General features: G+C 45.1%; 1 protein-coding gene across 1 annotated transcript in view; it reads right to left on the bottom strand.

Annotated features, from left to right (window-relative positions):
* The window catches only part of dscaml1 (Down syndrome cell adhesion molecule like 1), a 462975-nt gene that overhangs the window by 126679 nt on the left and 308957 nt on the right, over positions 1–27339 (bottom strand). The window contains exon 11 of the mRNA XM_078532812.1: positions 6489–6688. Within this exon, the coding sequence (XP_078388938.1) occupies positions 6489–6688 (200 nt within the window). The remainder of the gene's footprint in view (positions 1–6488; positions 6689–27339) is intronic.

Genomic DNA, 27339 nt, shown 5'->3' on the forward strand with positions numbered 1-27339 from the left:
TCCCATTTTCCAACACTAGGCCCACAGCCTTGTATGCCATGGCATTGCAACGCACATCCAAATACTTCTTAAATGTTATGAGGGTTTCTGCCTCTACCACCCTTTCAGGCAGTGAGTTCCAAATTCCCACCACCATCTGGGTGAAAAAATTCTTCCTCACATCCCCTCTAAACCTCCTGCGCCTTACCTTAAATCTATGCCCCCGGTTATTGATCCCTCCACCAAGGGGAAAAGTTCCTTCCTGTCTACCCTATCTATGCCCCTCATAATTTTATACATCTCAATCATGACCCCCCTCAATCTCCCCTGCTCGAGGGAAAATAACCCCAGCCTATCCAATCTCTCCTCATAACTAAAACTCTCCAGCCCAGGCAACACCCTGGTAAATCTCCTCTGCACTCTCTCTCATGCAATCACATCCTTCCTATAATGCGGATTCCAGAACTGCATGCAATACTCTATCTGTGGCCTAACCAGCGTTTTATACAGTTCCAGCATAACCTCCCTGCTCTTATATTCTATGCCTCAGCTAATAAAGGCAAGTATCCCATATGCCTTCTTAACCACCTTATCTACCTGACCCACTACCTTAAGGGACCAGTGGACATGCACACCAAGGTCCTTCTGATCCTCGGTACTTCCCAGGGTCCTACCATTCATCCTGTATTCCAATGTCTTGTTTGTCCTGCCCAAGTGCATCACCTCACACTTCTCCGGATTAAATTCCATTTGCTACTGATCAGCCCATCTGACCAGCCCGTCTATATCCCCCTGTAATCTAAGGCTATCCTCCTCACTACTTACCACCCCACCAATTTTCGTGTCTTACGGGAGCTTAATGATCAACCCTCCCACATTCAAGTCTAACTCGTTCATATGTACCACAAACAGCAAGGGACCCAACACCGATCCTTCTAAGCTCACTTGCAGTGAGCTGCTTCTGGGATGTTTGCCAATCAGTCTTTTCAACTGGCTCCTCAGAGGTGTGCACATATAGCCCAGGAATGCATCCCCTGGAAATTTACCCTTGCTTCTTATGAAGAGGGCCTGGAATTTCCTGCAAGGGTGTAACCAGCACAGCTTGCATCAAAATTTCCTGAGAATCTCAATAGCATTGGTCGTACCTGAAACAAGGAGAAATCAATTGAACAATTGGAATCCATGGAACGTTTGGAACTTACACCATATTCCTTCTTTAAAGTTTCTCTTTACGAATAGAAATTAAAATGTGAAGCTATTAAGATGATCCACTATGAACATTAGGCACAACATGTTTAAGAAAATGCAGCCGTAAAAGTTTTGCAGCCATTCATCGAACCCCATTCTTTTGCATAAAATTGCATTCAAAGAAATGGAAAATGCAGCGTGGGTCTCAGTGCAGCAATATCCAAACATGCATTATTTCAAACAAAAATTTCCATAAAACACACGACTCTGGATCTTCGCTGCATTGACAATTTTAGGAGTCAATTTAGAACTGGTGTAAATGCAGGGAAGTCAAACTCTCTGGCCGCTTGCATCAGGGCAGAGCTATGTCAATGGTGGAGGGTTTTGATTCATGGTTCACTGAGTTGGTGCTAAAGGTTGAGGAAATTCAGGTCACTTATGTCCAAATTCTTTGATCTTTGCACTGAAAACTGACATCACACCATATGTACATTGCTGCTTCAGCATGTGATTTGAGAAAGTTCCAGGCCAAAGTGTCTGACCATCCCTTGTCCATCCTCTCGCCCCCCCCCTCCCATTCCAGTTAGTGCTAGAATTCACCATTTGGAACTCAGGCGTAAATCGATCATTCAGCACACAACTGCACTTAACAATTTCCTAAATCTCCCCTCGTTTATTATGATTCCCATCAGTCTTTGCTGTGTAACTTTTCCAAGTTCACCATAAGGTGTCCCTCCAGGATAGATGAATGTGGGAAAAAGCTAATGCTCCTGTGACACCCTCTCTAAGGAGGAACATTCTGCGGCTTTTTATTTTAACTCATTCAAGTTCGATCGAGGCATTCAAGAGGGAATAGATGATTATTTTAAAAGAAGCAGTCTGCAGGGTTATGGCGGGAAGGCAGGAGAATGGCACTTGGTGAAATGCTCACTCAGAGAGCTGGTGCAGACACAATGGGCTGAATGACCTTCTGCGCTGTAACAACTCTGTGATTCTGGGTGTGGACAAAACTGAGAAAGCCAGCTGTGCTAATTATGGTTATATTTAGTGTGTAATGTACCTTTAAGAATAACACTTGTTAAGGAAGATCACATGATCTATAGTAACCAATAGGAGAGTAGCATGGGCTACCTCAGTAGTTAGTAGTGTAGAGATAGAGTTGGAGTTGAAAGCACACATGTAGTAGCTGCTGAGCACCTTGGAAATAAACTTGAAGTTTCCACCCAAGAAGTGTCTGCGGATCAATCCGATCAATAGTACCAACTTGGCCACCACTCACAACACCAGCATTTATTGTCCATCCCTAATGCTCTTGAGAAGGTGGCAGTGAGCTGCCATCTTAAACCACTGCAGTCTGTGTGGTGTAGGTACACCCACGGCAATGTTAGGTCTTCTTATACTTTTCTATAGCGGCTCGATACAACTCAGTAGCTTGCTAGGTCATTTCAGAGGGCAGCTAAGAGTCAACCACATTGATGTGGGACTGGATTCACATATAAGCCAGACTGGGCAAAGAGGATAGATTTCCTTCCCTACAGGACATTACTGAGCCAGATGGGTTTTTATGACAACCCAGTAGTTTTAATGACTAATTAATTAATTACTGATACTAGCTTTTTATTTCAGATTTATTTAATTAACGGAATTTAAACTCTCCCAACGGCCTTGGTGGAATTTGAATTTATCTCACACACAATGCTCTGTCTAGAGGCTATTTAGAGAACTGCATGAATGTTAGGAGATTAGGAAATCCAATGGTTGTCGACCATCACTGCCAACAAATCACCTCCCAAAAATATCTTTAAAAAATGCTAGTCGATATAACGCAGAAGACCCCTTACCTTTAGCAAAGTTTTCATCAGGAACATTATTAGGTGTGAATCTATAATGCGTTTCCACTTGGTCAAAAGCTCCTTTAAATCTTACACGTGGAGATCTGCTATTTTTCAAAGTGAAGGTTGCGCAGGTAGGTTCATTTCTACTTTAAAAGGTAAATGTCAACGTAACTGCGAGTGCAGCAGGAGTGACCGCGTTTAGAACATCGTCTCTGAGTGTCGTGTAAAATAGAAGGGAATTTTTTTTTTTAAATCAGAGACTCAGGCTAAAGCAATTGGTTACATATCAAAGATTGTCGGGTTGTTCGATTACACATTTAATGCAGTCAATGTGTCTTCACTATTGGAACCCTTGTCCATCGAAAGCCTGGGGATCGATTCTAATCAGCGTTCAGGCATTTTTCACTCGGTGATTCTTGTTCAGCTTTAATCAGACCCTGCAACTTGAGGAAGCGGAGTGCTGATTAGGATACAGCCTCAGCAGGATGCTGTGGTGCACTGTTAAGTAGCAATTTTCTCAGCAAAAGGCTCTTGTTCCTTCACTCGGTGCACTGGCAGCGCAGTTATAGAAGCACTTCTTCCAATGCAATAATACTGTTTCATTTTACCAAGGAGTTAAATCCACTCTTAGATAAATATTCGACTGCAATCTTGGCCACTTGACGAAAATATCCACCTTGGCTGGTGTAAACTGCAGGTCTATCCAGACATTACTTTTTATTTCGCAGTGGGGGCTGCAATAATTTGGACAACAATTCAACTTCCTCATTGTTTTGCAGATCACGTCTGCCTCTACTAAAGTTTCCACCTTTAAAGTTTTTTTTTTCAGTCAATGAAGACGACATTGATAAAGATTTATCCTTAGAAAGGTTTCCACAACTGGAAAAACAGTGGGCAGAACCTTGTTGAGGCGGGGGGGGGGGGGGGTCTAGCCTGCCAGCTGGAGAGCTGGTGAGAGACCCCGCGCTGCCTCTTTTCGGGCAGGCTCGCCAAACCACAAGTCATTCAGGCAGTGGCGAGGCCAGCTGTGGGCCTTCCTCTGAAAGCAAGTTCCTGGGGGGGGCAGAAGTGTCACCTACTGAAAGCTACTGGCCAATCAGAGGCCGGCAGCTCTTGCGCTCAGCCGCACTGCAGAGGAGGTAGTGGCTGCAGCAGGAAAAAACACACCTACTGGAGTCCCAGGACCGTCCAGCAACCCAGGGCTAATTAAGTCGTGTGGGATGGTTGGGGGTGGGGTCGGCGGTGGTTCCACAGGTTGGGGGTCATGGGGGAAGGGGTGCAGCGGGGTCGGCAGCAAGGGCAGGGGGGCTGGCTCTCAGCAAGGCCATCCACATCCTGATGTCGAGTCCCCTGATCAAGCATTGACCGCCTCTAACTGAGGGAGCACTCCCCGCCACTGGAGGTGACAAGTTGGTTGCACGGTTTTAGCTGTCATGGTGACAGGCCCACCTGCAGCTGGGTTAATACTAGGTGCATGCAGGATGAGGCCCTTAAGTGGTCATTGGTTGGCCACTTAAGGGATTGAAATGGCGGCGGGGAGGGAAGGTAGATGGGCCATGGGCCAGAACTTAATTCTGGCAGGGGCGGGGTTCCGGTACACCACCATCCCGCAAAATTACATACCCTTCCCGCCTCCAAGCCCATCCCCAGGGAGAACAGAAGATTCCACCCAATGGTTCTGGGGGTGAAAGGCTTGGAGCGTTGACACCAGGAAGCCAGTCTGTTTTAAAATATCTCAATGAGGTAGTTACATCCCAGTTTTTGTAAATAGGGCCCGAGCCTTTTGCTCACCATGCATGCTTGATGCTGAATTAGAGCTCATCAAAGGCATCCTTCAGGATAATGGCTGCGCTGATCAGATCATTTTGCATTGTATATCACACAAACTCATGAACTCCCTAAGGCTGTCACTTTCAGCCCTGAAAAGTGTTCAGTCTACCTCAGATGCCCCAGGAAGGGCAGGGTATCGCAAAAATTTGAGCAACAGGTAAAGCTAGCTGTTTCACACTGCTACTATGCAGTAGCAACAGGAGTGGTATTCACCACTAATAGGATGCTGCCGTCAAGTCAAAAAGACGTTCTGCCTATCACACAAATGAACAATGTGGTATATAAATTTCAGTGCCAGTGTGATGCTAGGTATGTTGGCCGTACATCCCAAAGACTGATCGTATCAAACAGCATGTCCCAGCCGCTGTTTGCAACGAGCAGGATACAGACCGAACCCAACCAACCAGAGCTTTCAAAACTCAAAACACAGTATCCAACATTAGATGTGATTCTGTGTTTGGATAACATTTGCTAAATAATCCTCAGTGTGTTGAGAATTATGCTGACAACCAATTTAAAATTGTCAGTCAGACTCGCAATGTGGCACATTTGCGTGTACTGGAAGCTACATATATTAATACACAGGGCCCTGTTCTTTGCAGACAGGAAGAACATCAACACACATTGCGCCTGTTTCAGCTAAACAAAATAAGCGTCAGCCCATTCGCTGACTCATTCCTCAGGGCAATGCCTTGACCAATCAGGGTCAAGTTGCCTGGTTTAAATTTCAAACAATGTTTGGCAGTTAACTGTCAGTCACCATCACTGGTGCATTCTCCATGGCCACGCCACTTGCCAACAAATCAGCAGTCTCTTCACATACAGTATAAATTGCTATTTTTTCCTTATATTGGTATTCTTGCGAGGTATCCTGATGAGTGAAAGACGAAAAGCTTAGACATGTCTCTTTTGTCAGCAATACTTCAAGTTCTGGACTACCAAACGACTAGTTACATCCCTTTAACCCTCATTATTCTTGACTTCCTGGAATTCCTTCCCTTCTCCAAGGTGTTTCAAACCCAACTTGGCATCATTCCTTCTTGATTATCTTCACCTTCTAGTTTGTTTCTTCAACCTCAGGGGGGGTTCTTGCACTTTGACCTTTGACCATTTACCTAGACATCACAATTTTTAAAAAGCCCTGCTGAATAGATACAAACTACAGAAGGCACACGATGAAACTAGCCAACTAACAATGGACATAGCTTCAGATATTTGGGTGTAATTCATTATGATCATGACAACGCAGGCTTTACTAATAATAAATGTGGATAATTCTTTACATTACATGGAACCGACAGCACAGAAACAAGCCATTCGGCTCAAATGATGTATGCCAGTATCCACATGAGCCTCCTCCTATCCCTCTTCATCTAACCCTATCAGCATAACCTCACTCGCTACCTCTTAATGGTATTCACTTCAATTACCCTGTGTGGTAACAAGTTCCATATTCTAAGCATTCTCCGGATATGGAAGTTTCTCCTGAATTCCTTATTGGATTCATCAGTGACTATTTTATATTTAAACCTCTAGGTTTGGACTCTCCACAAGCTGAAACACTTTTTCTCTACATCGTTAGACGTACAGGGAATCCATAAATATTTGTTTTGAAGAATTAAATGATAAAACGAGCTGTAAGTGTGATAAACCTACCTTCAGCGTCGACACAACTTCTTCGCCATTGTCCTTGGTAGCCACTGAGTATCGGAACATTCTGTCCGGGTCAATTACTGTGTCCTCCTTCTCCCAGCGAATAATGATTGGCCGTTCTCCGCGGGCTGTGCAGTTAAGTTCCTTGTTCTGGCCTTTAATGGCAATGGTGGTGTTGGGGTGAGATGTAATCATTGCTGGGACTGGGTTAAAGAAAGAAGCATATAACTGTTCAAGCCAATGGAAGAAAACAGACCATACTTGAGTAAATGATGGCACTACAGTGGAATGAACTGACCATAACACCGTGGATGGCCAAACTAGTGTCACTATTCCACAGTAAAGAGCATAACTGTACAGCGTTGGACACTAAGTTATTACGTTACTGCAGTCAGATGTTCCTGTCCTATTTGTCGAGGTAGCATGTTGATGTGCCCTTTTAAAGCAAGATCAATTTGTTCATTTATGGAATTTGGGTGTCACTGGCAACGCGACAATTTATTTCCCAGCCCTACTTCCTCCTGAGAAGGTGCTGGTGAGCTGCCTTCTTGGGCTGTTCCAGTCCGTGTGGTGAAGGTGTTACCATGGTGCTGTTGGTGGTGAAGATCAGGACTTTTAACAACTGACAATAAAGGGATGAGGGGCATATGTCCAAGTCAGGATGGTGTGCGGCTTGGAGGGGAACTACATCACAAGATAAAGAGATTGAATTTCCGATTTTCCACACAGCCTGTATAATGGGCCAGGTTTTCAGAGGTCGGCAGGGGGTGGGGGGTGTGGGGGTGGGGGGGGCGGTGGTGGTAGTGGGGTCAGGGCAACAACACCCGGCTGAATTCCAGGTCCCGACCCCGCACCTCAATTGTGTAATCCGCGCGGCGCCGAGTGCCTCCAAGACGTGGGAGCTGCCTGCCTGGCATCAGAAGCAAAGGCAAATGGTAGCCATAATTGGGCCTGCTACTGTTTTGCCGAATAGAGCAGGCAGCTCCTCAGAGGGCCAGCAGCATTAAGACTGAGGAAAGTAGCCATGTAGGCAAAATGGAGGTACTACGTTTGACATGGGACAAGTAGGTTCATGAAACAGTAGTCTTCAACTGATAAAAATAAATTTTCAGATGTCCCTACAATAGACCTGACAGCTCAGCACTAGACTGTTCAGGTTTGCCAATTTTCTCTTTGAAAATCCTGTCTTTGCCCTCCCTCACTCATTAACAAGCTTGTGAAGTTGCTTAACGGGCTATTAATGGAGGTGAGTGGGTTCCCCTTTCCCTGACCCCCCCTGCCAACACTTTGAAAACTGTGGACTGTCCTCGAGGCGTTAAGGTGCAGAGACGACCTGCGGGACCACAATACTCATATCATACCCAGCCCCGGCCCTGCCGGCAATCTCAGCTGCAGAATTGAGTAGGTCCCCAAGCGCAGAGAGAATTAATCAAGGACGATTTCTCCTTACATAGCTCAAGAGAGTTATGAGCAGAAAATCTGGGAGCTGGTTCCCTGTGTACTCTTTTGCCTCTTGACTATGGAATGGTGCCCCATGAAGTTCATTAAACCGTAGAACAGAATAGCTCCAATTAACTAACTCATTGATAGGTATCCTCATGATCCTACACTTTATACCTCCGACATGCACTCTGGTGGTACAATTCAATCTTAACCCGGAACTCATGGTGGAAGCAGAAATAAAACTTCACGAAACATACATCACTTGGCACGAAAGCAAAATGCTGCGGATGCTGGAAATCTGAAACAAAAACAGAAAATGCTGGAAAAACTCAGCAGGTCTGACAGCATCTGTGGAGAAAAAAAAACAGAGTTAACTTTTCGAGTCCTTATGGCGAGGGCTCGAAACGCTAACTCTGTTTCTTTTCTCCACAGAAGCTGTTAGACCTGCTGAGTATTTCCAGCATTTTCTGTTTTTGCTTTACATCACTTGGCACTTCTGCCAGGTTCCTGCAAGGATCGAAGGGGGCTGGTACAGCAGTTACACATTCAATCTCCACATAACACCTATTCAACTAAACTGCCTCTAAATCCAAAGGGGGAAATGGTGGCCTGGTGGTAATGTCACTGGGCTAGTAATTCCGAGGCCTAGACTAATGCTCTGGGGACATGGGTTCAAATCCCACCATAGCACCTGGTGGAATTTGAATTCAGTTAATTAAACATGGAAAATAAAGTTAGTCTCAGTAATGGTGATCATGAAGCTATCATCAATTATTATTTTTAAAACCCCATCTGGTTCACTAATGGAAGGAAATCTGCCATCCTTACCTGGTCTGGCCTACATGTGATTCCAGATCCACAGCAATGTGGTTATCTCTTAACTGCCCTCTGGGTTGGCCTAGCAAGTCACTCAGTTCAAGCGCAATTAGAGATGACCAACAAATGCTGGCCTTACCGGTGTTGCCCAACTCCCATGAAAGAATAAAAAAACACAGCTAAACAAAAAAATAAACAACACACATGCCACTCAGAAGCTGTCCGTCAGACCTCAGTAATTCCAGCATGGGAATCACTGAGATGCTAATGAATACTTCAGTTTAGCTCTGCACCATCTAACACTTGCCTACATTCCAAGGATCAATGTATTTCCAATAAGTAATTCATTGTGTGATGCAATTGGAGACGCTTCAGCGTGATTTGGTGTCTCTGCAATTACGATCATTTCATTCTTTTATTATACATATTATTCTAAAGAGACATGACACTGCTGACCAGCCCTGGAACACAGAGGTGGATTGAGCAGTCCCCTTCGTCCTCCTGGGCTGAGATCAGCTGCCTCAGTACTGACCAGGGATCAGATCTGGAGTCTTCCTTGTTCAAACAGCTCAGCTCTACGCTGGAGAGTTTTGGGAATATTTACTAGTAATTTAGCACTTACTATGCAACACAGCTACAGAGAAAAATTACAAGAGGAAACAAATGAACTGAGATCGGAGGATTCAGGGACGACGTATTGTGGAATTAAATTTTTAGATAACCGCATTAAGGAGTCAGAAAGCTAAAGCTATTTTCCATTCTCCATGCACTTTAAGCAGAGAACATAGGTGGCTTCTCAGGAGTTGGCCTTATTTCAGGGAACTGAGCAAAATAAAACAAAGATCACTGTTAATTCACTGAAGACACTTGTTTTTCTCCCCCAGCAGATGGTGTTTTTTCTACCCAGCCCATTTTGATTTCAGCTTCAAATTACCCAAAGCAACCCTCCCGTCAATGTAATGTGGTTTGCTAATCGACACATTTTCTTTTTGGTAAATTTATTATTTTTTTTAAAGGAGGAATATCTTTTATCCCACCAGAACAAATGAAAACTCTGTTTGGTTTCCAATTTCTCTCTTGTCTAACTTGATCAGGTCGGTTTGACAGAGATGCAGGAATGTTGCAGCATACTAAGCAGCTCGGGCTTTCGAAACATCTGGTGAGAGAATAGGCTACAGACACAAGCAACTGGTGCTGGATGACAAAAGATGAGAGGGCCGACCACTCAAGTCAGCACATCTAGTTAATCTCAAGTGGAAGCCTAACCACCAAGGTAAGATAGTGAGTGGAAAGGGGTTTATTGTGAAATCGTTTCCGTGAACGAGAGACGGGGGGTGAAATCGGGGTCGGGGGAGGGTAGCACAAAGTAAGTGATAGCGAATCGGAAGCCAGTTCCCCAATTTCCTTTCAGAATCATAGGGCGGGATTTTCCGGTCTACACACCATGGGAATCATCATGGGCAGGGGAGGGAGGGTGGAAAATTTGACGGAGCAGCAAATGGTCCGTTGACGTCGGGCGGGAACGCTGCGGGTCCGGAAAATTCTGCCCATGGAATCAGACAGCACAGAAGGAGGCCATTTGGTCCATCGTACCTGTGTTGCCTATTAATCCTGCTCCTCCACGCTCTCCCCGTAGCCCTGTAGTGTTTGTTCCCCTTCGAATACTAAAAGTTACTTTTGAACCTGATTCCGACAACTTTTCAGGCAGTGCTTTCCAGATCCACAATAACCCGCTTTGCCAAGAAAATGTTTCCTCATGTTGCCTTTTCTGTTCTCTGTTCTAAAATGTTACAAATCTTCTTTCTTCAGACTCCTATTGTCCAGCCACCCTCCCCGGCCAAGTCCCTCCACCAGGTCCACAAGATTAAAGAGGAAGTCAAAGGCCGAACAACAGGCCCCAGGATTCCATAAAACAGGAAACTCTGAGATCAGAATTTGCCCATCTGTTGAATCTGCTGCATGATGCTGATACAACTACTGTCTGGCTAATGAAGAATTAAATTATTCATGTTCTGCTTTCATTAAATATTTCAATTAGCAATAAAATTAATAATGAGTCCATAAACTTTTATGTACACAAAATAATAGCTACCTTTGTTTTGTGCTTAGAGAGGCTATTTTACGCAGCTTGCTACATGAGCCACAATAGATTACAGTAATAAAACCTTACAGAGCATAGCCCCAAGTGAACTGGACTATACTCCAGTAACTGAAGGCAGCAGATTACATTGGAAATGGGCAGTTAATCTCACTTTAGGAAAACAAATTCTGCTCTCAGAGAAGTCATTCTTCATCCTCAGAGTGGGAAAGGACACTGATGGGCTTTACATCCTGGGAGAGGTTGGAGGTCTTTGTCCTGTCACCATGGCTAATCCACACCCTGATGCATAAACAAGCGACCCTGAAGATTCACTTGCTATGGCAATTTGGTAATGCGGGTGGGGGAAAAGGTGGCACAGCTTTCAGGGTCAAGGTTCAAACCATTCTGTGTAAAGAAGAAAATGGCAGGCCACTGGCATTTATCCTCCCAGTTTCCTCTCTGAAACGTACCACGTTGGGGTATGGATACAGTGTTAATGACAATTCTTTTGATTGCCCTCCATGTGTGATGATAGACACTGAATGTAGGCTGGCTAGAAGAGCACAAAGGTCATCGTTGTGAAGTCCAACTGTGGATCTGATCAGTATAAAGCTTGAGGGAGTGTAGGCCTACCTTCCGTATGGTGACTCACCCGGTGCCTCAAGAATGGAATTAAAGATAGTTTGGTGATAAAGGTGTGAGCATCCGACTCATCCATCCAAATTTCTCAAGCTTTGACATGAAACATCCATCAGTCAAGAGGGCGGAATTATAGTGAGGGATGGGGATGCAGCAAACAAGAGGAGCAACACTTAGAAATGAAATTCTGTGATGACACTGCACCTTCTGCACTGCTTTGGCTCAGCTCACTCAGCTGGTTATTGAGCTGGTTATCAGGTTCATTGCCAATGGCAATGACGGCAGCTCCTTCAGATCATCACTTCCCAAGACACAATCATTTCGAATGCTATTTAGCGATGCCTTTGATTTCTCCAACTCCGAAATGAGGAAGAGTTGCTAAACCGGAGATACAGACCTCTTTGCCCACCTCATCCTTCCTACTGGGCACTGACATGAAAGGTTTTATCATCAGATAGAATAGGACAGGGTTAATTGTCACTTGATGCCAATCCACACTGAACGAGGCTGTAGTCTATATATTTTGGATGGGATTCTTAACCTTTTGTCATTCATACTATGAATGAATGTGATTGATTTACAGCTTTTAAGAGGTAGTAAGATGAAAGTTTTTTTTACATAGGAGATTTTTGAAAGCCCCTTTGCTTATTGTGACAGTTTCAAGAGCATTTCAAAGACTTGCCAGACTTGCCAATGCACATTTGTTCTGCACATAGTGTATCCTGGAAGAGTGGGTATAGAGGACGCATGGGGGGCATGGGAGATATGAGGGGGCATGTGGAGGCATGGGGCTGGATGGGGCTGCATGGGTGTGAGGGATGAGGTTCTAACAGTGATTATAACTTGCCTGATGTCCCAGTAAACAGGGGCTGTTATCCTAGTCTCAGCATTCGCCTGCCTCCAGTGCCACCTCAGCCTACCTCCGGTGTTGGCAGCCCCTACTCTGTCCCATTCCTGCCTCCCTGGAACAAAAATATGTCGAGGAGGCAGGATTCTTAACGGGGACAGGTTTGTGGAGTCGGGAACTTGCCCGACTCCTGCTTTCCGTCTCCTTCATGAAAATCCAGCCCTCAGGTTAATATCTTATCTGAATAACGGTATCTCTGACAGTGCGGCATTTCCTCAGTGCTGCACTGCAAGGTCAGCTTAGATTATGTGCTTACGTCCTGAATCAAATGAAAATCTCTTCAATATTGAACAGGCTGGGGCTACTTTCTGTGGTAAAGAGAAGGCTGACAAGTTGGTGTCTTCAAGGTGATGATGTAGTCGTTAAACAGAATAGAATGTATGCATTTAAGGGGAAGATAGATAAGCACATGAAGGAGAAAGAAAGAAAAGGAAATATTGATAGGGTGAGTTGAACAGCAATGAGATGAGGCTCATTTGGAGCATATGCACCAGCATAGGACAGTTAGGATGAATGGCTTCTTTCTCTGATAGAGACTTGATATAACTCAATGATATAATGGTGTAAATACACAACATCGGTGTCCTCTCTTTTCCCTGTTTTCCTCCTCTTTTTGTTTTCACCATCTGCTTCACTCTGCTGTTATGTGCCTTTAAGGGGTTGCAGCATGACATCACTAGAAAGGAAGTGTGTCATGCAATCTAGTTTTAGTTTCGCTTTTGCTTTCGGCAGAGCACACGCACACCACTCTACAGCCCTGAGGTCTTCAATCTTTCTGCCCTTGTTCCTAGAATTATGTGCCTAGAATTAATAAATGAACCCAACGTGTTTACCCAATCCCTTATGAGTGATTGGTGCGTTTATATAATTATTTAAAACATGACACACCCCACTGAGAATCCAGAAAAAAGAAAACAAATTATTTCCCGAGTACCTTTTGTGCAGAGCAGCACAATGGCAAAGCCCATTAAAATTCTATGTCAGAAACCTTTAAGTGATTCAATCAGCAACAAGATCTGAAACAAAATGGCCGGCAGAGGGGGGCGCTGGTGGCGTTGGAGGGGTGCGCTGAGTAGATTTTTGTGGCAAAATGATTGGACTTCCAATTTTGCTGCCGATCAGTGATCAAGTACATTTGGTGACTCTGAGCAGATGGCTGAAGGGGCTGTTTCTGTGCTGTATAACTCTATGACTCTATGAGGGTGGCACACTGCGCTCAGGAATTCCACACAACAGAAGCAAACCAAGAGAAACTTTGGTCCTGTCGGAATGATAGGCGGGGATGAGAATGGCAGGAGGGTGGGATAAGTCCCCCTGTTAATCTGCAATTCAACTGCTCCGAAATATCTATCGTATCTGCCCTCGGAGGGAAGCCTTGTATTAAACCAGCAGGAATTAAAGGCATTCCTGCTGACATAGATTGCGGGATCTCTGGCTGCTTCCTATCTTTGTATTGCTCACTGTTGGACTTGTTTCCTCAGCGCCTGAGGGAGATGTGTGCTGTAACCTAGTCTCTGGTGCAGGTATGCTAAACATGGCCCTAAATAGTACTTCACTGCTCAGTCACACGGAAGAAAAGGAATTTATATAGCACCTTTTGTGACCTCAGGGCATTCCAAGGCTATTAACAACCGATGAATTACCATTGAAACTCTAATGTTGCAGAAAAATGGGGCAACTAACTTGCAGATAGAGATCGCACAAACAGCAAAGTGATAATGACCAGATAATCTAATCTAGAGACTTTGTTGAGGGATAAATATTGGCCAAAAAACCATTAATAACCCCCTTGCTCGTCTTCAAGATATTGCTGTGGGATGTTCTATCTCCAGCTAAGAGGGCAGACGGAGCCTCATTCTAACACCTTGTCTGAAAGACGACATCTCCAGCATTGCAGTGCTTCCTAAGAACTGCACTGGATTGTCAATGCACTCTCTGGGATTCTGCTGGGTACTTCATCTGTGGTTCTGGATAGCGTTTGCACAGCGCATCAAAATGGCTTGAGGAACCAAATGGCCTACTCCTGTTCCTAACCAGTATGTTTGTATATATCTTCATAGAAGAAAGAACTAGACTTTATATATAGCGCCTTTTTTTTGCCCTAAGAAGGTGGTTGTGGGTCTTCCACTTGAAAATATTCTTTATAACCGTATGTAAACATCGAAGAATAATTTTCAGTTTTGGAAGCCTGAACTTTTGATACAACTTCCTGGTGAACAGTGCAGTAGGTAGAAAGTGTACGCTAATAGACATTTGACATGATGAGGATCAGTGCAAGAGAACTACGCTTAATCATTTCGATCCCACATCTCCCTACAGCTCACCATTGACTGAAGTAGCTAGACTCAGGGGGGGTAAGTGGTGGCGCAGTGGTAATGTCACTGGGCTGGTAATCCAGAAGCCCCAGGCCATCGCCCTATGGACATGGGTTCAAATCCCATCATGGCAGCCAGCGGAATTTAAATTCAATTAACGAAATCTAGATTTGAAAGCTAGTCTCGGTACTGGTAACCATGACAACTATCATTGACTATTGTTTAAAGACTCATCTGAATCCCAAATGTCCTTTAGAGATGGAAGTCAGCTGAACCTACCTGGTCTGGCCTATGTGTGACTCCAGATCCACAGCAGTGTAGTTGACTCTTAACTGCCCTTTGAAATAGCTTCGCAAGCCACTCAGTTCAAGTACAATTAGGGATGGGCAATTAGGGATGGGCAACAAGTGCTGTCCTTGCCAGCGACGCCCACATCCCATGAAAGAATAAATTTTAGAAAAAGACTGAGCTTTGAAAAATTAAACATCAAATGTTTTCCACCTTTCCCTAGATAACCCATCCTCAACTGGCAGCTTTACTCAACACTAACAATTTTCCGGCTTTGTTTTTCTTTTCTCAAAAATTCACAAGCGTCTGCTTCCAACGACCCAAAACAAATCCTCCCATCCCACGCAAGAATGCAGCCTGTTACTTCTGGATCAGGGAGCCTGATAGATTTTAGTCTTTTGTCCTCATCATTTATTCATCCGCTATCATTGGATACACAGGCTGAATGTAAGGGATGCTCTTTGGTGTCATGACTGAGCGAGGTGGGTGAGGTGGGGAGAAAGGCACCGTGTGGAACAGTTTAATCAATAAACCACAAGACCCTCCAGGAGCAGATATTGATCCAAAAAACAAGATGTTGTCAAAGTACAATGTAAGCAGCTATTGGCTGTGAAATTACTTACAGCTTATCTGGCATTGATTGGCCTGCAGCTTCTCACATTGCCCTATACTTAATGTCCCCCCCCCCCACCGAATGTAATCTATTTTCCTGCTTTCAAATAAAATAGATTCACACGAACACTGCCATGTGAAAGTTCTTTACTGCTGATAGCGCAGCCCATTTAGGTATTGCCCAGCAGATCTGTGGTAATTATGCAATAAAGGGCCGAGTTTTTTCCTTCCGGGTCTAAGTCCTGTGGCTGGGGTAGGGAGTTTTTCCCACCGGTGGGAATTGGTGCCATACCTCACTACCCCGCCCTCATTAATTATGCATTGGGGGGGGGTTGGGTTGCGATCTTTTGCGCGCAAGGGTGGGCTGGATGGCTCACGCCTCATCATCATATCCGAGCACCATTTTTATAAGGCGCCCGAGAACAACTGGCCCATCATTGATGAGAGGGGAAGGACCTCCAGGAACGCTCCGAAACTGGAAGATGGACCTTCTCGAAGACACTGAAGCTGGAAGATCCACCTGATAGATGCTCCCCCCTTCCACCCAACCCCACTCAATCCCCCCGCCCAGTGTTGCATGTTACAGGGTCCACAGTCGCTGGAGGCCTCCATCCCGAACTCTGGAGGCAGCTGCAAGACACCTTCTGGTAACAGACATATTCCGGACTGGTGTCCTTTCCTGCTGGCAGCGCAGATGATCAGGTGTGGAGAGGGTGGGGGGGGGGGTGGGGCAATTCCAGCCGGGCCTTCATCCACATCCCATTAGCGGGATGCAAATCGGTTTCACGCCGGCCTCCGGTGGGAATTGCCACCCGCCATGCCGGGTGGGAGCGGATGATTCCGCCATTATTTTACAATAGCATCAAACCAATTTTTGGAGCTGCCGCCACATTGTCCCCCAGCCCTGTCTGCCATTAAACTCACCACAGGAAAATTCCACCCAAAGTGTTTGAAGAGGCTTAGTAACACACTCTCCACTCTAAAAGGTTCCAACTACAATTGAGCAAATGGCTGTTTAGTAGACTTGAGTATTGTTGAAAAAAGAGACATGGCAAAACGTTTTTCTCTAGTGCTTATCAGGACACTTTGCATGAATACCAGTATAAGGGGAAAACAACAATTTATACTGTATGAGAAGAGAGTGCTGACTGGTTGGATTCTGATTGGTAGCCATGGAGAATGCACCAGTGATGGTGACTGACAGTTAACTGCTAACAATTGTTTGAAAATTAAGGCAAACAGTTTGACCCTGATTGGTCAAGGCATTGTCCTGAGGAATGAGTCAGCGAATGGCTGTCACTTATTTTGTTTAGCTGAAACAGGCGCAATGTGTGTACATGTTCTTTCTGTCTGCAAAGAACAGGGCCCTGCTTCGACATGTCTCTTTTTTCAGCAATATAATTAAACAACAATGCATTCTCTATATATTTTTTTATCCTTTCAGCTTCTCTCTGCTCATGTCCCAAAAACATCAGCTTGGGTTTTCTGATCGTATCGCCAACTCTAACCCATTCATCCCCATCCGCTGGACAATGATTAGCCATTCTCTCCTTTTATGGCGAGGTTCTTCAAATATCAGGCACTCTCTTATATCTTGCTGGGTCCTTCATCTGGGGTACTGGATAGCATTTGCATGTTAATCAACTATAGTGGTGGTACATCAGAAGGGCTTGAAAGGCCTACTACTGCTTCAACCCTTATGTTCATATGTATGTTCGTAGAATGAAGAACTAGACTTTTGCTATTGCATTCATGGGACATGGGCGTCACTAGCTAGGCCAGCATATATTTCCCATCCCTAATTGCCCTTGAGGAAGTGGTGATGAGCCACCTACTTGAACTGTTGCAGTCCATGTGATGTAGGTACACCCACAGTGCTATTAGGGAGGGGTTTTGACTCAGTGGCATTGAAGGAACGGTAATATATTTCCAAGTCAGGATGGTGTGTGGCTTGGAGGGGAACTTACAGGTGGTGGTGTTTCCCTGCATCTGCTGCCACTGTCCTTCCAGGTCATCGAGGTTGTGGGTTTGGAAGGTGTTGTGAAAGGAGACTTGACAAGTTGCTGCAGTGCATCTTGTTCGTGGTACATGCTGATGCCGCTGTGCAATGGTGGTGGAGGGGGTGAATGTTTAAGGTGATGGCTGGGATGCTGATTAAGTGCTTTACTTTGCCTTGGATGGTGTCAAGCTTCTTGAGTGTTGTTAGAGCTGCACTCCTCCAGGCAAGTGGAGAGTGTTATATCACGCCCCTGACTTGTGCCTTGTAGATGGTGGATGATGGAGGTGAGTTACTCACTGCAGAATTCACAGCCTCTGACCTGTCCCTGTAACCACAGTATTTAGGTGGCTGGTCCAATTAAGTTTCTGGTCAATGGTAATCCCCAGGATGTTGATGGTGGGGAATTCAGCATTGATTATGCCATTGAATGTCAAGTGGAGGGGATTAGATTCTCTCATGTTGGAAATGGTCATTACTTGGACCTTGTGTAGTGTGAATGTTACTTGCCACTTATCAGCCCAAGCCTGAATACTGTCCAACTCTTGCTGCATGCAGGCACAGATTGCATTAGTATCTGAAGATCTGAGAATGATACTGAACACTGTGCAATCATCAGCGAATGTGCTTGGTCCAGTTGAGTTTTTGGTCAATGGTGACCCCCAGGCTGTTGATGGTGGGGGATTTGGTGCCTGTGATAAGGACAAATGGTTATGGCTGCACTTTAAGTGCAGATGATGTAAGCGGCTGGGATTGTAACAGTAAAAGGTCATTTACAAATCCTTTAAGCCGACCCCAAAGTAGAAGATAACATCAGGCACAAATAAAGTTTGGAGTCATTAAACAGCTCAGCTATTTTTAGCAGTTGGTTAAAAACTGTGGATTGTGACATCAAAATGGTACCTTCTATAAGGTGTCAGTAATCAGTCTCGAATGTACATTTTTACCATTTACTCATAGTCATGCTACTCTACCTGCTAACTCTCCTACACGTTTGCAAATCTAAAAGTGTTTGGGACTGAGGCAGTTTGAATAATTTAATATCAAATACTCATTTCAGAGTCTTTTAGGATAGTGATCCAAACAGGCACCTCTGGAGTGAGGGGAGAGGCAGCTTGGATCAAATAATGAATAGTGTTAAAGCTCTCTCCGCACTTCTAATGGCCCCCATTAAAACAAACTAAAGTCTACATTACGTTCAGTGCCACTTAAATCTCAGGGCAGGTGACTCTATAGGCTGCTCACAACTGCATAGCAACTGAAAGCCCCATTCAAACTGTATCTGTGCTGAACAGGCACTTGCCCTTCATTGTCAAAGCAGCCAATGATTGGTTTGAAGAAGGCATGAGGAGGCACACAACAAGAAGTGGTCAGTCTACTCATTAAGCCTGCTCCTTCAGTTGACCGTTGTCACTGACTCTACCCAACCGTTTGATCCCTGAAGGATTACTCACAAGATTGTGGAATTTTGAGTACAAATTGCATTCAGCGCAATTGGTGTTTCTGTGACCTATTGCACTAGTTTTAAAAAGCATTGCACTGGAAAGAGGCTCTGCCTGCAAAACCATCAATTGCGTTGGTTTGCAGGAGATTACAGAGGTTCCAAGGATGAATCTCTCGGGCACAGGGATGCAAACAGGAACATTTCAAAAGAATTTGAATGAAAAAGTATTTACAAACAAAGCGACTACCATACTCCAATCTAACTGCAAAATAATTCTGTATGATTTGAAAAGAAATTTCTAGAGGGAGAATTTTCTCCCCGTCGGAGTGGTGGGGGAAGTTAGACAGGAGCGGGCGTGGGTGGGCGTGTAGCCGAGCACAGAGCTGCCTCAGGGAGATTAGTTCAATTGTTGAAAATTTTAATAAAGAAAAAAAAATATTTTTAAGACATGTCCCCTCACGTGACAACGTCACACGAGCTGGGACATGTCAATGAATTTTATTAAAATTTTTTATTAAACTTTAAAAACCTTCATGAAACCTCATCCCGCCCGTGGATGAGGTTTCATGATAAATGCGAAGGCCGCCTGGGCTCTTCGCCTGCCCCCCGCCAACCTTAAGGTTGGACGGGCAGCTCCGTTAATTAGTTTAATTGCTTTTTAAATGGCCTTAATAGGCCTTTGACAGTTTGGCGGGCGCGCAGCCGATTCTGGTGCCCACCCGCCGAACTGAAAGACCTGAGCGACGCGCGGTGACATCGGGACACACGCCCAACATCACCGCGCATCATTTTAAGCGTCGGCGAGTGGGGCCCGCCCCCACCGACCGACCCAAAGGTTCTGGCCTAGGAATTTCGAATCAGGTTACTCACTGTTGGTGGACTGACATTGCGATTTAAAGTGTTTATTTTTGTGGTAAACCCGTTGCCGGCTGTATTAGTCAAACCACATCAAGCTACCACTTACAAATATATCAAGGAATAGCTTTAAAGCGAGATTTCTGTTTCTTAAAGAAAAAATTTTAAACCGCTGTCCGTTCATGGTGGATTGCGTGTTCTGTAATGTGCAAATGAGTTTGAGTGGGAAATCAGGGGAAACAAACACTTTTCTAAACAGATGCAATTTCTACCCGCTTTGTTGATTACACCTAAAGCAGGAACGTTATTCCCCCTCCCACTCTCAGCATCCTGCCCCACCCCCTCAGGAGAGACAAAGAAATAATTGTTGCTATTCACCACAAGCTTTGTTCTTTACAATCCGTGTGTGTGTGTCATATTCTGTTGCTTTGGCAGATTTTCATTAATGCTTCCAGAATCCCAAAGGTTAATTAAGAAAAAATGATATCCACCCCACTGGAACTCCCTCCCTAACGGCACTGTGGGTGTACCTGCACCACATGGACTGCAGCCGTTCAAGAAAGTAGCTCACCACCACCTTCTCAAGGACAGTTAGGGATGGACAATAAATGCTGGCCCAGCCAAGCGACACCCACATCCCATGAATGAATAAAAAAAAATCCAGCAGCACAGATCCCTGCACTATTCCATCTTTCGAGGCAGTACCTTTTCCGGTAATCTCCAATTCCATTCTCAACTAGACATTCAATCAACTCCTTTGTGAAATGTTTGTGAAACTCAGTGCTAAGAAGAATCTGTTTGCGGTGGGCAGGAGGCTCAGTAACCATGGAACACAGATTTAACATAACTAGGAAGAGAACCAGAGGGGAGATGAGGAGAATTTTTTTTAACGCGGCAAGTTGTCATTGTAGTGTTCAATGGTTCAATTGTTCTGTGTTTGATTGTGTGAGTCTGTTTACTCTTGGATGCTCACTATCCTTGATTGGTTAAGCCTGAGTGTGGATTCAATGAAAAGTAAACAAACTATAGACAGAGCTGGAAGCCAGACCTGAAGCACTGAGTAGATATTTTAAAGCAATGTGAATAAAAACCTGCTACACGCATAAAATAAAAATCAGTGTCATCTCTGCATAGAGCTGAGATATAAAATATACAACAGTTATGATGTGGAAAGTACTGCCTGAAATATTGGTGGAAGCTGATTCAATATTAACATTCAAAAGGGGTTTAGATAAATGCTGGAAAAGGAAATAATTGCCAGGCTATGAAGGGAAAGAGCAGGGATATGGGACTAATTGGATAGCTCTTTTAAAGGAGCCTTCACAGGCACAGTGGGCCAAATGGCCTCCTTCTGTGCTGTACCATTAAATGGAACAGGTTCCACTTCCAGCACTAATATACTCTACCTCAATGATAAAAGTACTCAAAAAACTTACTTCAACTTTCATGCTTGTAGTTGACTGATTAATAATCAGTCAGCAACTGTGTCCATGCAGCTCAGTAACACTAGCATCATTATAAATCCACTGCCCTTTGGTGCGATTGGGGAAGCAATTCACACAGGTGGCTGCCTCAAGCAACTTCGCTGCACCCAGAAAGTCTCAACTTGTGTGTGATCTCATACTCCGGACATTGCTGTATTTGGCATGTGCTATCAAATCTGACATTTGCTCCACATTACTGGCACAAACTTCAAAATGGTTCAAGACAACTCCAAATCTGCAGACCATTCCCCCAACACCCCCCCAACCACCCCCCCTTGTCCCCTCCACACCCCCCCCTAACCGACTTCTGAGTCAGATTTTACAGTTTACTATCTCCTGTTTGCTGTTGAAAGTAAGTTTTAAAATTTAAATTGTGTTTCCGCTATTGCTGGCGTTCCTTCCTCAGCTTAGGCTGACAAGTGGCAAGTAACATTCATGCCACACAAGTGCCAGGTGATGACAATCTTCAACAATAGAATTCTCTATTCATTACCATCGCCGAATTCCCCACCATCAACATCCTGGGGGTTACCATTGACCAGAAACTGAACTGAACTAGCCACATAAATACTGTGGCTACAAGAGCAGGTCAGAGGCTGGGAATCCTGCAAATAATTTACCTCCTGACTCCCCAAAGCCTGTCCACCATCTACAAGGCACAAGTCAGGAGTGTGATGGAATACTCCCCGCTTGCCTGGATGAGTGCAGCTCCCACAGCACTCACAAAGCTTGACACTGTCCAGGACAAAGCAGCCCGCTTAACTGGCAACCCTTCCACAAACATTCACTAACTCCACCACCGATGCACAACAGCAGCAGCATGTACCATCTACAAGATGCACTACAGAAACTCACCAAGGCTCCTTAGTCAGCACCTTCCAAACCCATGACCACTACCACCTAGAAGGACAAGGGCAGCAGATAGATGGGAACACCACCGCCTGCAAGTTCCCCTCCAAGCCTTTCACCATCCTGACTTGGAAATATATCGGCCGTTCCTTCACTGTCGCTGGATCAAAATCCTGGAACTCCCTCCCTAACAGCACTGTGGGTGTACCTACACCTCAGGGACTGCAGCGGTTTCAAGAAGGCAGCTCACCACCACCTTCTCGAGGGCAATAAGGGATGGGCAATAAATGCTGGCCCAGCAGCGACGCCCACATCCCGTCAATGAATTTTAAAAAAAGAATTGCAGGAGATATGGAGGCTGCAGTGAATAGGCCAGGGCTTCTCAAACAATGGGTCGAGGTTTTGGGGTTGTGGGCTCCGAGGCAGCAAAAGCTGCTGTGGAACTCCGACCGAGTGTTAACAACATGCGAGGCCCCTTTAAATCTCATGTTTTTTTTAATGGCAGGTTTGGCCTGATCTCTGAGGCCTGATTCCCTGTTGCCAAAAAGCCAGTGCTTTTGATTTTAAAATCCTGCAGCTCAAACAGCCCCCAGCTCTCATCGCCGTTCCCCATCCCTCCCGCTTGGCACCTTTACACTGGCTCACACTCCGGGATCACAGCAATTTTCAAGCCTCAAAATGGGGTCACAGTGGGAAAAAATTTGGGAAGCACTGGGATAGACTGCTGTGTAAACAGGGGGATCGATAGCTCTCCCTGTACTGTGTTACTGACTGTGGTGTAGAACGCAAAGCCAATAATGGGCACTAATTGGTGTAAAAAAACAAATAACCTCCAAGAACCTAATCGATTTGAAATTTACAGTCACAGCATCACTATCGACAATTAAGAAATGTGGTGTCCCTTAGCCAACAGCTTGCTAATCAATTTCAGGTCAATTTCTTAAATCAAGAATCAACCAGCTGGTGATCTCTGTAAGTAATTAGTCCAATTACAAATCAGGAAATGGATTATGGCATGGGTCAAAGTGGAACAAATACTGCTTGGGTATCAGGTCTGACTTTCATTGTACACGTACTGCAATGTAAATATAATACGGTCCTCTCAAATCCTTATGAAAATAGGGACGAAAGGAGGTCATTTATCCCCTCGAAGCTGTTCTGCCGTTAGTTAGATCATAGTTGATCTTACTTACGCACCTTGGTTCAATAACCATTAGCACCTTTACCTAACAAGAATCTATCAACCTTAGCTTTAACATTTTCAGTTACAGTAAAATCCCAATACATCAAATCCCAGGGGATCCGCCTCCAAATTTGCATTAAGTGGAGCTTCATGATAGCCAAGGAGGCCCCCCTTTCCCACACGACTGCGTCTCTGTGTAACCCGATAGGCCTACAAACGCGGTCTATGTCAAAAACAGCACTTTCAAATGCCTTCACCTGCTCTCTGATCGACAACACTTCTAACTTTCTCAGGTTTAGCCACACTCTCTGCTTTTGCACATCCTTTCACAGGGAGATCTCAATGTCAAATGATAGCTTGCTCAGCGCTCCATGATTTTACACCCTTGTGTGGTCTAACTCCGCTCTGATTGATCAGCATGTTCATAGCTTAGTTAAATTCGGCTAATCCGGAGTTACCAGTGTGGAATTCCGGCTTATCACAGACTGTGTTCTATGGGATTTGCTACTCCGCTAGTGGGAATGTTGATGTGGTAAAGTGGAGTGCTACGTACCTTTGAGAGAATGTAGTTAGTTGACCATGTGATTGTATTGACCATTCGCTACAAAGGGCAGCTTCTTGGATAACTGTAAGTCTAGAACTGGAGGTGATTGAAGAAGTACACATGGGGGAGGGTCTTCTGGTCAGCGAGCGGGGGAGGGGCCCGCTCACCGACGCATAAAATGACGCGGAATGATGTCAGGTGGAACTCCCAACTTCACCCCACATCATTTCCATTCTCAGGTCGGCAGGGGCACAGCCGAGTCAGCTGTGCGCCCGCCGACCTGTCAACGGCCTATTAAGGCCATTTAAAAAGTAATTAACCTCATTAGTGGACCTGCCCGTCCAACCTTAGGGTTGGTGGGCAGGCCGGGAGCCCTGGCGGGCTTCGGAAAAAACATGAAACCTCATCCACGGGCGGGATGAAGTTTCATGAGGGTTTTAAATATTTAATAAAGGTTTCAGTAAAAAGTGATGGACATGTCCCAACTCATGTGACAGTGCCACATGAGGGGACATGTCAGGGAAACGTTGTTATCATTTGCTTACCATTTTTAAATTTGGCGCCAATCTCCCTGAGGCAGCACCTAGCCTCAGGGAGACCAGTATGCTCTTTCAAGCGCATACGCGAAAGAGCGCACTCTCGGCTGAGGGAATCCCTGATTGGCCCGCCCACGTAAAATGGCGACGCGCCCCCAATTGGGGGCGCCGATCGGAGGTGCGCCTGCCCACACCCACTCCTGCACTTCTCCAATGACAGGGGGGGGGTGGAAATTTTCCCCATGGTGTTCGTGCTCTGTTCTTAGTTCCAATAAACCACCAGTGTTTGTTCAGTTAATCAGTCTCTCCGCCTATATTGTTTCAAGCATCAACTAACGTGTTAAATATCAAGGGCGCAGCTAGTGTTTGCTGGGCAAAGCAAAGCTGATAACCAAAAACATAAAAGTTGATGACTTTGACATAACCAGAATTTTGTGTCATCCGAATTTCTCATCCCAGCCTCCGCAGCTTTATAGGGAGGCCACAGGGTTCCAGATTCCAACAGCCCTTTGTACGAAGAAATACCACCCCCGAATGGCCTGATTCTAATGCTGTATTTTATCCATTTGGCCAGTTTTGATTTCTGTAGGATTTACTTTGGAACAGAGGCCTTTCAGCCCCTCGAGCCTGCTCCATCGCTCAGTTAGGTAACGGGTGATCTGTACATTAATTCCACCTTGGTTCCATATCAAGAGGCCGCAAACAGCGGACTGCAGAGGTCTCAGAGGGTCGAGGGCTTTAGGAGGTTACAGAGATAGGCGGGGAGCACACCATTGGAAGGATTTGAATACAGGGATAATGGGCAAGTGTAAGTGGAGATAAATGAGGCAGTGTCATACCTCTGCTGTTAGCTGGCCTTCTGTAATATAAAAGCACCTTTAAAATGCTGAGGCAGGCACACACTGTTCATATTGTGTATCTCAAGTTTGAAACCACTCGATATTCCTTCTGAGACTAATAACAAGACTGAAACCGATTCCTGATTGTGTTACAAGGCCAGCTCCCTTTTACTTTCAAAGGACCCTCTTTCTGAGTAGAGTGAAAATAATTTCAGGAATAAGTCCTTTTGCTGCTCAATGTCCCTTCATGGGCTTACAAAGGGAAGACAGACATGGAGTACTGTTTGTTAACCAGAGATAACACACTCAAAGAAAAGCTTTTGCACTGGTGTGTGTAGCAACAGCGAGCTGGCAGCAGCAGTTTCAAAGGGTGCTGAATTACATGAATGTTAATGAGATCACTCAAATACATCTGTTTCTTTTTGGAGAATTTCTGTTTGTAATTTCTCTGTCTTCACCACATCTGTTTATCAGGAACAATAATCAGCCGACAGAACTTCTCAGTAGTTTGGACCCTCCCCCCACCACCCCGTTGTTTTTATGCGGCCTGAATGGACAGTCATCACGGCCAACTGGACGCCTGCCTTCCCCATACGGGATCACCAAACCAGGTTGGGCAAAGCAACAACAACAACAACTTGCATTTGTACAGCACCCAAGTTGCTCTATGGGAGTGTAGTCAGACAAAATTTGACTCAGAGCCACATAAGGAGATATTAGGACAAGTGATCAAAGAAACACGTTTCAAGGAGTAGCTTAAAGGAGGAGAGAGAGAGAGGTAGCGAGGCGGAGAGAGGTTTAAGAAGGGGATTCCAGAGCCTAGGGTTTCGGCAGTTGAAGACATGGCTGCCAATGGTTAGAGTGAAGGAAATCAAGGATGCATAATATCGGTGTGCAGGAATCTTGGCGAGTTGGAGGGGATTAGAGAGCGGGGGAGGGGTGAGGTCGTGGGGGGATTTTAACTCATTGATGAGAACTTTAAAGCTGAAGCATTGCTGAACTGGAAGACAATGGTAGTCAGTGACCACAGGTGTAGTGCGTGCGAGTTTGGATACAGATGGCTGAGTTTTGCATGAGTTGGTGCTTACAAAGGGTGTGGCCAACCAGGATAGTGTTGGAATAATTAAATCTAGAGGCGGGGGGGGGAGAAAAACATGGATGAGGGGTTTGGGCCAGGGACTGAGCCAGGAGACATTACAAAGTTGCATTTAGTTGGCACCAGTGATGAAGAGGATATGGGGTTAGAAACTCAGCTCAGGGTTAAGTTAGACACAAGATTGTGAACAATTCCAGATAGTGACCAGGGAGTGGGATGTTGGAATAATGCTGGAAAAACAGATTCAATTTGCAAAAGAATTCTGTTGACTAACGAGACTAGTTTGCCAATCTCAGCCAGGTCAGACGTGGTAGGGAGAAAAGTGGCAAGCCTTCAAACATCTTTTGGATGTGTCTCCTCATGGGTCAACTAAGGAGACCATCTGTTAAACTACTGGCAGGCTGCAACATCCTGTTGTCTGAAATGATGATTAATTCACTGGGGGACGGGGAAGTCAGATGGAACAAAATAGAATGGTTCATGAGTAGCCTGAGGAGACTGATTGATTTGATAGAACAAAAAGATGCTATGCAACAAATTATACATCTTTTTGATACAGCTGAAAGAGTAAGAACTTGGATTTCTATCACCTCGTTCATGACATTGGGACATCCCTCAGCTTTTAACAGCCAATCACGTACTTTCAAAGTCAGGTGACCATTCTAGGGAAAAGTGGCAGCCAAAATGAAGTAAGTGGCTGGATGGTCTGTTCAGCATTTTTTTGGTTGAAGAATAACTGTTGGGCAGGATATCCTGTCCTTCTTCCGGTTATGCCAATGACCAGGCAGGCAGGGCCTGAGTTCAACATTTCAGCCCCTATCAGTTCAGCACTCCTGTAGTACTGAAGTGCCTGCCTAGATTTATGTGCTGAAGTCTCAGGTGGGCCTGAAACCACAGCAGCGGGGCTTATACCATTGAGTCAAGACTG

The sequence above is a fragment of the Cetorhinus maximus genome, chromosome 2 (genome assembly GCF_964194155.1).
Source record: "Cetorhinus maximus chromosome 2, sCetMax3.hap1.1, whole genome shotgun sequence".
NCBI classification, from domain to species: Eukaryota; Metazoa; Chordata; class Chondrichthyes; order Lamniformes; family Cetorhinidae; genus Cetorhinus; species Cetorhinus maximus.